The sequence below is a fragment of the Adiantum capillus-veneris genome, chromosome 13, assembly GCF_014529385.1.
Source record: "Adiantum capillus-veneris isolate H3 chromosome 13, ASM1452938v2, whole genome shotgun sequence".
Lineage (NCBI taxonomy): Eukaryota > Viridiplantae > Streptophyta > Polypodiopsida > Polypodiales > Pteridaceae > Adiantum > Adiantum capillus-veneris.
Genome location: NC_140943.1, coordinates 108,850,094 through 108,862,906, shown reverse-complemented (window position 1 = coordinate 108,862,906; position 12,813 = coordinate 108,850,094). Strand labels below are relative to the sequence as shown.

The window sequence follows — 12,813 nt, the reverse complement described above, 5'->3', positions numbered from 1 at the left end:
TGAGACTAGATAAAAGACTAGACAGGGTGGAGGTAGCCGTAGGCAAATAGAGCCAGAGGACCCTCGATTTGCACCTAGATTGTGCCTGGAGCCGCATGCCTTCAAGATGCCTATGTAGGTGACTCCTCACTTTTTTTTGCCTGCGTTAACAAAAGGTTGCGAATGTTAATAATATGGATGAAGATGTTACAAAATGCTAGCCATGTGGACGAACGTGCTTCCAGATTTGCGATTTTGCCTTCTACACTAACGAAGTAAGTATGACATCTTTTTTTAACAGCCTCTGACTTACAATATACCGCTGATGCTTACAAGATATTTTATCCACCCCGCAAAGATAATCACGGAAAGGATACCGATCAAGAAATTTTTGTGCTTTCGTGACTGTCTCACATTTGACATACATTTACGATCAAAGCACCGCCGAGCACACAATCTCATCATGAATTCTCTTTGAGTCGTTGCTGCCCTATTGCTGTGTAAGGCCTAGGGAACTGAGACATAGGATCCTCCTCCCTACCGCCCTTTATATAGGCCTAGCTCCTAGCTCTTGACCTAAGCGGATCCCCAGTCCACACTGGTCCAGTCCAGGCCCTTGGCCTAGGTCCCTGACCCCCTAGGTTGGGCCTTGCCCCGTAGGACCCTTGTCCTGACATCACTCCCCCCTTAAGGAAGAGTTTTCGTCCTCGAAAACACAAGTAGTAATATCTTCTTAAGAATACTGATGTTTTCTTTATTGACGTCCCATACGTGAGCCAGTTGTCTGTATGACCGATAATTGGTGCAGTGAGGAGGTTCAATGAAACCAAGAGCAACATCTTGATTTTCAACATTGTTGTCTTGTTGCAACCACTTGGGTCTAAATGGTAACTCCATTTATAACTCACTTAAGTATTGTACCACAACTAAGAGTTTTCCGAAAGCATAACCAATTTTCAGATCTTCTGAAGGTACTGGAATAATGCAAGGAAACCTTGGCGTAACTTTCCATGCAGTCGTGAGCCAGATTTCCTACTCGCGTGAGTATCTTGAAAAGTTCATAGATAGGGAGTGTCCTCTTGTTAGAATTCTGAATAGTTTGGAACACAAAGAACTACATGTTCATCCCTAATGAAGGTTACTTGCCAACATACTTTGTCAGCACACCTCGTAAGTCCTTGACGTATGAAACTATTGAAACAATCTCCAACCCCACCACAACATGTGTTCAAAGTTGAAAACCGTACTTAAGCAAATTCTAGAATAGGGAGAAAATAATCTATTCAAAAATGCGTTGTGCTAACGTATGCTCTTAGCAGATCCTTTAGCAAAAGAAATATTTGTAAGTTGCCCATCCAACACGGGATGAATAGCAGCAGTAAGAGTGAGGTGTTGTTCTTCCCTGACTGTGGATAAACTAGGACTCAATCATTGAGTATCCAGCCATATATTTTATATGGAGTGAAGACAACCAACTAGGTTGAAAGCGGGTGGACTGGAGTAAGCTCCTAGAGTTTAGACCATCCAACCCGTAGATACCCATCCTGAGCCCGTGCCTTGTATGGCAGGGTGTAAACTCATAATAAATATGCAGAAGAGATTGCACATGCAGTGCAAAAAGGTGCAGAGAGAATAAAAGTCCATAAATTGGCATGCCGCTTCGAATAAATCAGTGTTAAACACTAGGGCCCATAACACCTAGTGCGCATGCATTTAACACAAATTTATCCAAAGCGCAATTCCATGACGAGACTTTCCACGGTACGTAAGTGAAAGCCTTGCAACAAGAGTTGGACCATAACAGAATGTGAAAGGTCAGTCACACCTAGGTACCAACCCTGAGACATTCTTAGTAACTTAGCATACTTGGCTATATGTAGAAACGACCCTCCGTTAAGGTGGTTTCACAACACTTGTCATCGCAACAAATCTGTACTAAGTACACGACAATTTCTGGCCACTGAATTATTCCTGATACGGTGTGCTCCAAATGGTCTAATAAATGGATGCGACCAGCACGTAGGGACTTCGTCGCGACACATCATTAAGAATTAGGCACCAGTGTCAGTCCCAGAGACTCATATTCACCACATGTGGAATATGTCTCAAAGAAGGATGGCCGAAAAAGCGACATCCATCAAGTACAAAATGTACTTGTGTGTGGAGGAACTGCAAAACACTCCGCGACAAGAGTGAGAGGGACCCTCGTTATCTTGCTCCACACTGGCTAAACCAAACTCCTTGAGTTCCTAGACCATGTTGTATCCCATGTGACAACATGTGCCAAATTGAACCCTACAAGTAGGTTCGTAACAGCATAAAACAGAAAGATAGATTGGACACTTGGCCCAAAATACTTTGTGCCGACATGCCCTTGGCATGGCTCTGTAACATTCAAGCATACTTAGGCGTCTTGAAAACCAAACAAAGTATACTAAAAATGGAATAACACCAAATCAATATATGCGTAATTGGAGATTTGAACGTAATGTACACTTACCTGTATTCAAATGGAGAGGAGCACGTCCCCTACCTGAAAAAAACAAACAACATTGCACTGGGAACCCTGGGTGTTGCCTTTGCAATCCAAGCCCTTGGATTAGAATCTACATAGCCAAACCCCTTGGTAAGACTCTTTGTAGAAACTGCTCAACTTGAAAAGTGTGTCCGTCCGCTACTGTGTTGGTAGATTACAGAATTCTTTCATGGGGGAGATCAACTATGATCCTTAATGCAGATCAAACTGTGATCCTTAATGCCTATGGGGTGATGTAACAATCACCCGTCGAATCTTACCCCAAAACCGTATGTCCATAGACACTTCGTAGTAGAGAGAGCAGGAAATCCACACCAGTGAACTGCTGAGCTGTTATGGACAGCCATGCTGTCGAAACTGATTGCTGCATCTATACTTCCTGGTAGAGCTCAGTTGCTGTGAGTTGAAGAGTATAAAAAACTCAACTTGAGTGTCGCACTGAAAACATGTAGTGGAAAAATGACACCCTAGACATCCGTAATGACAAGACTCTTGCTTGTCCAGTAATGTCGATGTGTACTTCCCCCAAGGAATGCCAACCGTTGGGCCATACTGTTTAGCTAGTGTGTATGGCGCGTAGCCCTTATGGCAATTAGTGTTGCAAAACGATGAAAACTAATGTAGAGGGCGTCTTGCCCAATTTCGAACTGAGAGTTAGAATACCTTGGCTGATGCCGACTCCAAAACATGTATCAAAGACTGCATAGAAAGTTTTGATTATTCATGGAGAGAAATAAGATAGAGAGAGAATGCTAGGTTGAGGAACTTTCTTTAACTGACGAATTTGTATATATTTTGCCCAATCTGTGTGCTCTACCGCATCTGATGCGTGACTTGTAGCTTATTCTATAAGCGTGCAGCAATTTGCCAGTATTACTCTCTCATCAAGAGAGGAAACAACAAACACAAGCCACAGCTTGACCCACTTACCATGTATGGGGCGTGACTTGGCAAAAATGACTTAATATGGCACTTTGCCTGTAAAATAAGTCCCAGATTTAGGTTCCATTTAGTAGTATTGTGCATTGACTACAACCATAAATTTAAACAATCCAGAACTTAGTTTGTAAGTGACAGAGTGTTTGGTGTGATAGCAGAAGCGTAATCTCTGAAGCGGTGGAATTTGTGCCCTCTGGTTAGCATGCCTTGCATACAGATTTTTATGCCCTTGGCGAGAGTGATAGCCTCAAACGTTAGAGCCAAAACCATTAGTGCCTTGCACAATCTAAACTGGTAGGCATTCTGTGAGGTGAGATGCCCTAATTTGCCAATTTTTCAAGCTTGTGTGCCCTTGCTCGTGATTCCAAGTACCTTGGCACCAGGGAGAAGCCTTGCTTTATGTAAAATTGGCAAAGCACTTTGCTTTACACAACCGACAATGTTTTCCAACTGAAATGTGTAGACATGGAAAAAGAAACAAAACTGGATATGGTCTAACCTAGTCATCCTGCTGTAACCAAGTGGCTGGAGATGTCGAAAGAAAAAATCGCTCCAATGTAGATGATAACCCACTCTGGTCCGCGAGAGAAATCTGATAGCCAACGGATGTGGCTACAGATATCATAACAGAAAGAATCGATCGTGTCGAGAAATTTCAATTAAAATTGACCAGTACTGTGTGGGAAGCATCCTCTGTCGGTTGCAGGAAACAGTAAGAAGGAGTCGGCCCATGCCGAGCAACTTGCTACCTTGAACAAGTCCAAAAATAGGCCATGCCTGTCTCCTTGAGATACTTTTTTTTTTGTTGCAAATTTACTATGCTTTACCATCGAATTGAACCGCTGATGAGCCGTGCTTCAGATCAAGGCGGTAGGTACTCAAGCCATGCTTGAGTCAAATGAGTAATTGAATCAGTGGTTCTTGGTATACAATAAAATTGTAATGCGTAAAATAACAGTCACAAGCTGTGCGTGTGCTCGGAGTGCTTTAAGTGTATTCCCCTCGATTGCACGCGAGCCTTGTGAGAAGGCAATGCAAGCCTTGCGTACCCGAAGTGTTATGTAAATTGCAAAGCAACAATGCAGCATACACCTAATTTAGTTGCATGTGCAAATGATGATCATGCATGCTAGCAAAATCATGAAAATGAATGGATATTGATATCATGTACAACAGCCTTGCTGGGACAAGAATCATTTATCATGTTCGAACAATTCGCCAAACAATTTCAAAAACAAATGCATACCTCATTAGTGACTTGTGTCGACCAATCTTGTCGACCCTAAAGACGAACGTGTTGCCGAGGGAAAACTGCAAATAGTACGAAAGCAGTAACCCAACATTGGACTACATCGGCCGTGCTCATTAGCACCCTTGCACGGAGTCTTGCTCATGTGAATACTAGTCATAGCCTTATTGACCATTACTGCTAGGCAACGTTGCCACCTTGCATAAACCATGAGGGTTAACTTGATAAAAACAAAATTGAAAGTGGTTACCTTGTTTCCGTTCTTGTATTTGAATATGGTGTATTCAAAGCCATGCTTCGCCAATCATGTGCTAATGTTGGCCTTACCTTGGCAAGTCATAATCCATACCGAGGCCCCTGGTTGGCTTTCAATTGTCGGATAAACCGAGGTGTAAGCCTCCTTAAAACCTTTGAAGTCCCGCCGGTCTAATAAACCGAGGTGTAAGCCCTTTGACCACGTTTGCCTTAATCTCTGCAGAACGACATGTTTTCTGATTTGCTAAAATCCCGAGCAACTGAGGACCCGTCGAGATACCATGGTCTTGTCGAGATGCCACTGCTACGAGGGGGAGGTTGGCCCGTGGGCAGCCTCCCTTAGTAAAAATTAATTGCCCAAGACCAAAGGCCTTAGGGCGTTTTTCATGTGAAAACAAAAAAGAACTCAGAAGCGATGGCGTTTTGCCGCCTGCGCATGAACCCGCCACCATGCGCTGCAGAGCCCGAATCCGGGGCGGCCGTAGTGTCGAACAGGGAGGAGCAGGGCAAGGCGAACCCATAGAGCCCGTCCGCGACGCGTTTGGAGGTGGAGGACCTACCTTGCTTCCTCTGCTAGGGGTGCTTGCACACGATCGACCCAGCATGTCGACGGGTCCCGCCCTCGCTTGCTAAGGGTTCCTGCCCACGGCTTCTTGAGCCCGCCATGGAAGCTCTCATGAAAAAGAGAGATAGAGAGACAGAACATGCGAGAGAGGGATACCAAGAGAGAGAGAAAGACCTTCCCCCCCCCCTCCATGGCTCTCCCCTCCCCCTGAGCTCTGATACCAATGTAAGGCCTAGGGAACTGAGACATAAGATCCTCCTCCCTACCGCCCTTTATATAGGCCTAGCTCCTAGCTCTTGCCCTAAGCAGATCCCTAGTCCACACTGGTCCAGTCCAGGCCCTTGGCGTAGGTCCCTGACCCCCTAGGTTGGGCCTTACCCCGTAGGACCCTTGTCCTGACATGCTGGGTCGAGACGTGCCTCAATTCAAGGAGTTGCACTTTGCAACAGAGAGCTGCTTAGATTCAAGGAATTGCTTAGCAGCATTTTGAGTACGAGGACCATTGCACATGAGCCGTGACACAGGCTGATACTAGATAAAAGACTAGACAAGGTGGAGGTAGCCGTAGGCAAATAGAGCTAGAGGACCCTCGATTTGCACCTGGATTCTACCTGGAGCCGCATGCCTTCAAGATGCCTGTGTAGGTGACTCCTCGTTTTTTTTGCCTGCGTTAAAAAAAGCTTGCGAATGTTAATAATATGGATGCAAATGTTACAAAATGCTAGCCATGTGGACGAACGTGCTTCCACATTTGCGAATGTTAATAATATGGATGCATATGTTACAAAATACCAACCACGTGGAATGTTAATAATATGGATCCAGATGTTACAAAATGCCAACCACGTGGACAAACGTGCTTCCAGACTTGCGATTTTGCCTTCTACAATACAAAATGCTAGCCACGTGGACGAACGTGCTTCCAGATTTGCGATTTTGCCTTCTACGCGAACGAAGTAAAAAATCATTTTCATTTGGGACTTCTTAAAGTAAAAAAACACCCCCCTACATAGTCCCTTCTTCAATAGGCCAAAAAGTCAAGTGTGTTTTCATTATTCACAACTGTCACATTAAGCATTTCGTCTCTAAACTTGAGGTACCAAAAAAAGCTTGTGCATAAAACATTCTTGTGTGGTCGGTGGCCTTCGGTCGTCTCTCTCTCTCTCTCTCTCTCTCTCTCTCTCTCTCTCTCTCTCTCTCTCGCGCGCTCGATCCTTTGTCTTGTCGGAGGTCGTAAGCTACACTATCGCTTCAAAGAGCTACTGCCACGTGTCGAAGGGGGGGGATCCCTCCCCCTTTTATGATAGTATAGAAGAATCAACTTCAAAACACAAACCTCCCCAACCTTGAGGTGAATATTTTCAATAGGTCTTAACTCCAAAGCTTGTAGTGGAGTGGCAAGGCCTCGTCACTATATGGCACGGCTCCGGGTCAGAGGGGATCTAGGGCCCAAATTTGGGGGACAAGACGGCTTTAATCTCTGCCGTCGGATCACACAGTGAACTAGGGGTGAACTAGAGGTGAACTAGGGGTGGGTGAACTGGGGGTGAATTGAGGGTGAACTAACGGTGAACTAGGGGCAGATAAGCTAGGGGTGGGTGAACTGGGGGTGAACTAGGGGCGCCTAAACTAGGATATGATGATATGCCATGCCAACATGGACAGTGACGCGCGCTAGTGTGGTGGTAGGGCGTTCGTGTGACAACCGAGACATCCTAGGTTCGACCCATCCCTCGCGAGGCGGGTGAACTAAGGGGGGTGAACTAGGAGTGAACTTGGGGCGCCATTTTTGCCCTGAGTTCACCCTTAGTTACCCCTAATTCACCCCGAGTTCACCTCCAGTTCACTACATGATCTGACGGTCGAGATTAAAGCCACCTCGCGTCGTCAAATTTGAGTCTTAGATCCCCCTAGCTAGAGCCGTGCCATATAGTGACGAGGGTGGCAAGGTGTTGGTGTGTGTACGGGTGCACGATCACCACATTAAGTGTGGAATTTCAAGTTTCCCTTGAAGAAGAAGATAAGCGTTTGAGGAAAGAGATAGTAACTTCAATTTTTTACCTTATGCAATTCAACCATAGTCAACGTCTATGCTTTACCAACCAATGTTTTAATGTTAGATTTTTGGTAGAAGTTGGGTATGTAACTTGCGAGAGACTATATTTGGTTTGAAAAAGAGAGTTTGGTGCCTCACACCAAAACATATTTCTTGGTTGTTGAAAGTTTTAACTAAGGCTCACCCTTCACAACTTGACATGCACCTTCTCTTTGTCTCTTTGTATTTGTAAGCATGTGTTTGTTTGAGAAGGAAGTGAAAGTACACATAAGTATATACCCAAAGAGCTAAGCTAATGGTAAGGCTCGACTAACATGCCCACTCGTTTCATGATCAAGTCCCCTTGGACTTGGTCCACAAGGAGGGGCTTACCATGGCTTTTGGTTTGAACATCGGAGCCGGTGCCCGTGTTCCTATGTCCAAGAAGTGTCCTCACGGTTGAGGGTTTAAGCATGTTGATGATTTCTCAATTCATGTCACCATGGAGTGGTATGGGGTGCATGTGTCCTCTTGAGGATCAACAAAAAAAGAAAAAAATGCATAGATTGGTGAGGTGGAGAGCTTGCCAATGTTTGTGTCGATTGTCATTGGATGATAGCTCCGTTGTGGTGAAGGCACTTCTCAATGCTGAGAATTTAAGCATCAATTTCCAAATGTGGGAGGGACTATGGTGTGTGTGAGTGGGAGGGTGTGTGCGTGTGTGTTGGCATGGTTGGCATTAGACGAAAAAGCCCTAGGTTTAACCTAGGAACTTTGAAATTTACCTCTAAATTCAACTTTGAAGGTGAGAAATCTAGGAAAATTTAGTGTTAAATCCTTTAAATAGAGTCTATGTACCTCTAAAATTTTCCATGTGTAAGCTCCCAAGTTTTTAGAATTTTTTTTGTCTCAAGCAATGCTTCCTGATTTAGGATTGATTTTTAATGAGCACCACTCAAATTTGCCGTATTTTATCATTTTAGAGTATTTTTTAAAGACATGTATAATGCCCATAAAAAAGCAACCTTGTCAGTCGATCATGTCTTTAAATGATGTGGGGTTTTGCTAGGTTAAGGGGGTACCCACACGAGGGGGGCGGGAATCGTTATGGATTACACCTCCCTCCGTGCTCCACTAACTGCACTTCAAAAGGGTACACTTAGAAATGCATCTCCAAAACATATTGCTCATGACACTGGCATCTTACCCCCACCCTTTTATGTGCGTGTGGGGAAGAAAACCAATGCGCTAAAAAAGAAATGTATGTGGGGTTCAAGTCCTGGTTTTGAGTATTCGAGGCAGAAGACCAGAAAAGACTCTCGGGGAATAGGCCTGGGTTGGAAGATCGGAACGTGGGTAATTTTGCCGGGGAGCTCGCCACCCATTTTGATCTCGATTGACGTACAATCTCTCTCTTCTCTCTCTCTCCACACACACACACACGAGCGCGCGCACGCACACGCGCACTCCGGCCACTGCCGAATTTGTCCATTCCCCATTTTTGTACATATTGTGCATAGAAGAAAGCGCGCCTACATAGATACCTCTAGAGTCTGCAACAGTCGAGCTTAACTTTCGAACCTTTCTTGCGATCTGTCTTCATCTCACCACAGAGACCAAAGCTACTGCAGCAACAAAGCCATGTTCAACAAGAAGAATAAGAAAGTGGATGCACCCCAGGTATGCTTGCTTTTTTTTCCTGAGTTTGGGTCGTTCAAGCCATTGGCCAGTCCTGCTGTACTGCCCTAAACATTGTCAACCCCAGCCATCTTGTTGAGTTATGCACCACCAATTCTTCACAATGGCATGCGTTATTTCGAGTGCACATGCCCATACTCCGTAATCTTGAATGCGTGCGATGTGCACGTGCGCGCGCACACACACACACACACACACACACACAGATTTGTATATACACATACATGCAGACACAGTTGCGTGTAAGAGCATACACGTGCACACACACACTCACTCTCTCTCTCTCTCTCTCTCTCTCTCTCTCATTTGTCTGCAAAAAATTCAAGTATCTATCAACTAAGCTGAACCTTAAAAAAAAAGTTCAGCTTGTGAGGGGGGGAAGTTGACAATTGATCCTTTGCCAGTTTCACAGATGTCGTTTGAGGTCTACTGTGATGCTCGTGGTAGCAGCCTAGGAGCGGTCTTAATGCAGGAGGGCCATGTCATAGCGTACGAGAGTATAATGTTCTCTAGACCTGAGAGGGTTGCACATATCTATGAGGGACTGTTGGCAATGATTATCGCTTTGACTCAACAAAGGCATTACTTACTTGGAGTAGATTTCACAGTGTTTACAGGATCAGCATTTGAGATACTTCTTGTCTCAAAAATAGCTTTCAGATAAGAAGATGAGATGGGCGAACATTTTGCCGCTGTTCCATTTCCAAATTGTTCATGCTACGAGAAAGAAGAATTTGGTGGCAGACGCGTTGTCTCAAAAGCCACAAGTATCGGCCGTCTCAATGGTACATCATCAAAATTTTGAGGGAATGCTCGATCAATATGCTACAAATCCAAACTTGACAAACATCTTTGATCGGGTAGGGAGTGGGGAGACAATTGCAAGATATACTATCAACAAAGGTTACTTGATGCAAAAAATCTTGTTGTACATGACACGTGGGTTGAGGAAAAATGTGTCGACAAAGTGTCACATTCCCCCTTTTGTCGGACACAGAGGCAATACCTTGAAAGGGCTTGGGTGCCAAGGCATGTTACACACACTTAAAAAAAACAAAAATCTTTGGGATTAATTTACAAGTGTGAAACCTCAAGGGGAGGAAAACCCATGGAAAGGATCATATACAAAAGAAAGAACACGGAAGTGTTTGGCTGTGAAAGAGGACTAAAAGCATTCATATGAAAGCTGAAGTATCTTTGGGGTGATATCACCAACCAAGGCAAAGCGTAAAGATTTCCTAAGAGAGCGTGAAAAATTGAAAAGGATTTGTATCAGAGTGATGGAACAAACGGCCATTGCATCGGCGCCACAAGGTCCAATAAGCCCAAAATTTAACCGACATAGAGAAGACCGCAAATCACTGTACGGAAGGCGACAGAATGCCAAAAGCCCAAAACCATTCGTGGAAGACAAATGGAGGGGAAATGGAGCCGCATACAAGCTGATATGCGGCGAAGTAAAACTCTAGTAATGCAGCAATCTCAAAGCAGGTGACTAACTATCTCTTTCATAGTCGAACAATGAACACAATGAGAAGAGCAAATATGAAGTGTACTGAGAAAAGTGCCCACCGGGAGAACTCCAAGCAAGCATTGTCAAAGAAACAATTGCTCCTTCAAAGGCAAGTGGCTCTTTCAGTGGGTAGAGAGTGGTTCCTCCACCAGGTATCAGACTTGTGCATTCGCCACAAGGCATTACAGGTCGTGGTAGAAGAAGAGCATAAACCTGATGAGCAGAAATGGCCTAAAAACGCGTGCCTCAGAAATTCCAATCAGACATGCAAGTACCATCAGCCAAAGGCAGAATGGGTAAAGAGTCAACAAGCATGTGTTGAAACTCTCTCCAGCGTTGCCCGTGTAATCACTTTCGGCAAGGGATCGAACGAAATCATAGAGATAAGTGCAATCCACACACTTGGCAACACTTTTAGTACTCCAAAACAACTGGGTTGTCAGCTTTCCTACAGGCGCTCCCAGAACCCTGCCAAGAACTCGGTTATGAGACCCTTCTCTTGCCAATGAAGTGCGGCAGCGGGGCGAGCCTCACTCTGTGCGGCCAGTCTGTGTCGCCCCAAGTGAGCTGTATACTGGAAAAAAGGGTTCCTTGGGTGATCAGCTGGGCAGAAAGGATCCTGCCAAAACCACTCACTCGGGTCCCACTGCCCTTGTGCCAGAGGGCGGCTCTCCCAAGCCCAAAGCCGCCAATGTCTTGTCTCAAGATTTGCTAGGTCATGATCTATGACACAAGTCCTACCACAGATGCTCACAACTTGGATCCTCTGAAGACAGCACTATGCAACCTGTGGGGCCTCAACTAAGACTCTTTGTAGACGACCCTCTCCTTGAACCTTGAAAAACATGTGGGGTGTCGACTGTGAGCAAGCGTTAGATGCAATAAGGACCTCCAAAGGCGTGAAGGCCCATCCATCTGGGAGCTGTTTCCTCAAGAGGGGCATGCCACTCAGCAGTGCGGGCTGGACCCTCTGCCATGGGACCCCAAGCAACATGAGGCCTGCTACCAAGCAAGTGGCCTCTCTGTGTGCTAACCATGGGGTTCCAAACGAGATTGCCACAAGTGCTCCTCCATGCAAGTGGGCTGGTGCTGCTCCAGGCCACTCCTCAACTGCTCCTAGGACCTAAGCAAGCTCATAGCAAATCGGTCCTCCCAACTCCTGCTCAGGCCAACACAACGCATCTCTGTAAAAATCCACTTGATGGACGGGCTCCAAGGGCCACCCGTATTCGGGTCTCGAGCACGAATTCGGTGTAGCAACAACTCTTTTCAGGGCTCCTCCCTTGGAAGAAGTCTTCTAACCACAAGCTTCCCAAGGAGGGCTCTTCTCTGTCCTGCTGGGTCGATGATCCCCAACCCTCTATGAGAACATGGTAAGGCGATGACTTGCTAGGACACTTTGGCGCGGGCTGTCTTAGTGTCACGCCTTGACCACAAAATCTTTTTGATCAGCCTCTTCGATTGGCTGATGCAGAAACTCGAAAAGATCCCGCAAGACGTGATGTACCACATAGTAGCCAAAAGTGGCCACTAAACTCAGCCAGCCAGAGCCGAGCTCCAATGAAGCAGCTTCCTCCTAATGGACAGGAGGAGGGGGGCAGTCTGTTGCTTTGGAGACAAATCCAAGCCCACCTGACAACCTAGATAACATAAAGAAGTCCCTGGGGGAATCCACCTGAAACCCTCTCCCGGCGACCAGTCAGGTGTAGGAGCACTGCCAACCCAGAAAACCACAATCTTCCTCCAGTTGATTAGTGTGCCCCTAATGCACAACAAAACACCTCAAGAGCCTGCTTGCATCTATGTAGATTGGCCTCATGGCCCTCCAAGTACAAGCGTGAGCTGTAACAAACTGTTGGCGTGTCAAAGCCTAAAGAATGGAGCCAATTTACAGATGTGGGCCGAGGGGCCTAAACCCTAAGAAGAACAAGTAGCAGAAGAAGAAGAAGTCCTACCAACTTATGGAGACCACGTCTGATGGGACCCCAGTGACATAAAGGGATTAAAATAAAGCAGGACCCGCACACATGCAAAAACTGATGAC

General features: G+C 45.6%; 1 protein-coding gene across 6 annotated transcripts in view; it reads left to right on the top strand.

Annotated features, from left to right (window-relative positions):
- Nucleotides 1–8,881: 8,881 nt before the first annotated feature.
- The window catches only part of LOC147444618 (uncharacterized), a 162,444-nt gene continuing 158,512 nt past the window's right edge, over nt 8,882–12,813 (top strand). For 4 of the 6 annotated variants that reach the window (XM_086527174.1, XM_086527170.1, XM_086527171.1 and 1 more), the window contains exon 1: nt 8,883–9,238. In XM_086527174.1, coding sequence (XP_086383300.1) covers nt 9,200–9,238 — 39 coding nt within the window. In that variant the 5' untranslated portion in view covers nt 8,883–9,199. Of the gene's footprint in view, nt 9,239–12,813 lie in introns of all 6 variants that reach the window. The other 2 variants (XM_086527169.1, XM_086527173.1) reach the window with 1 other exon arrangement.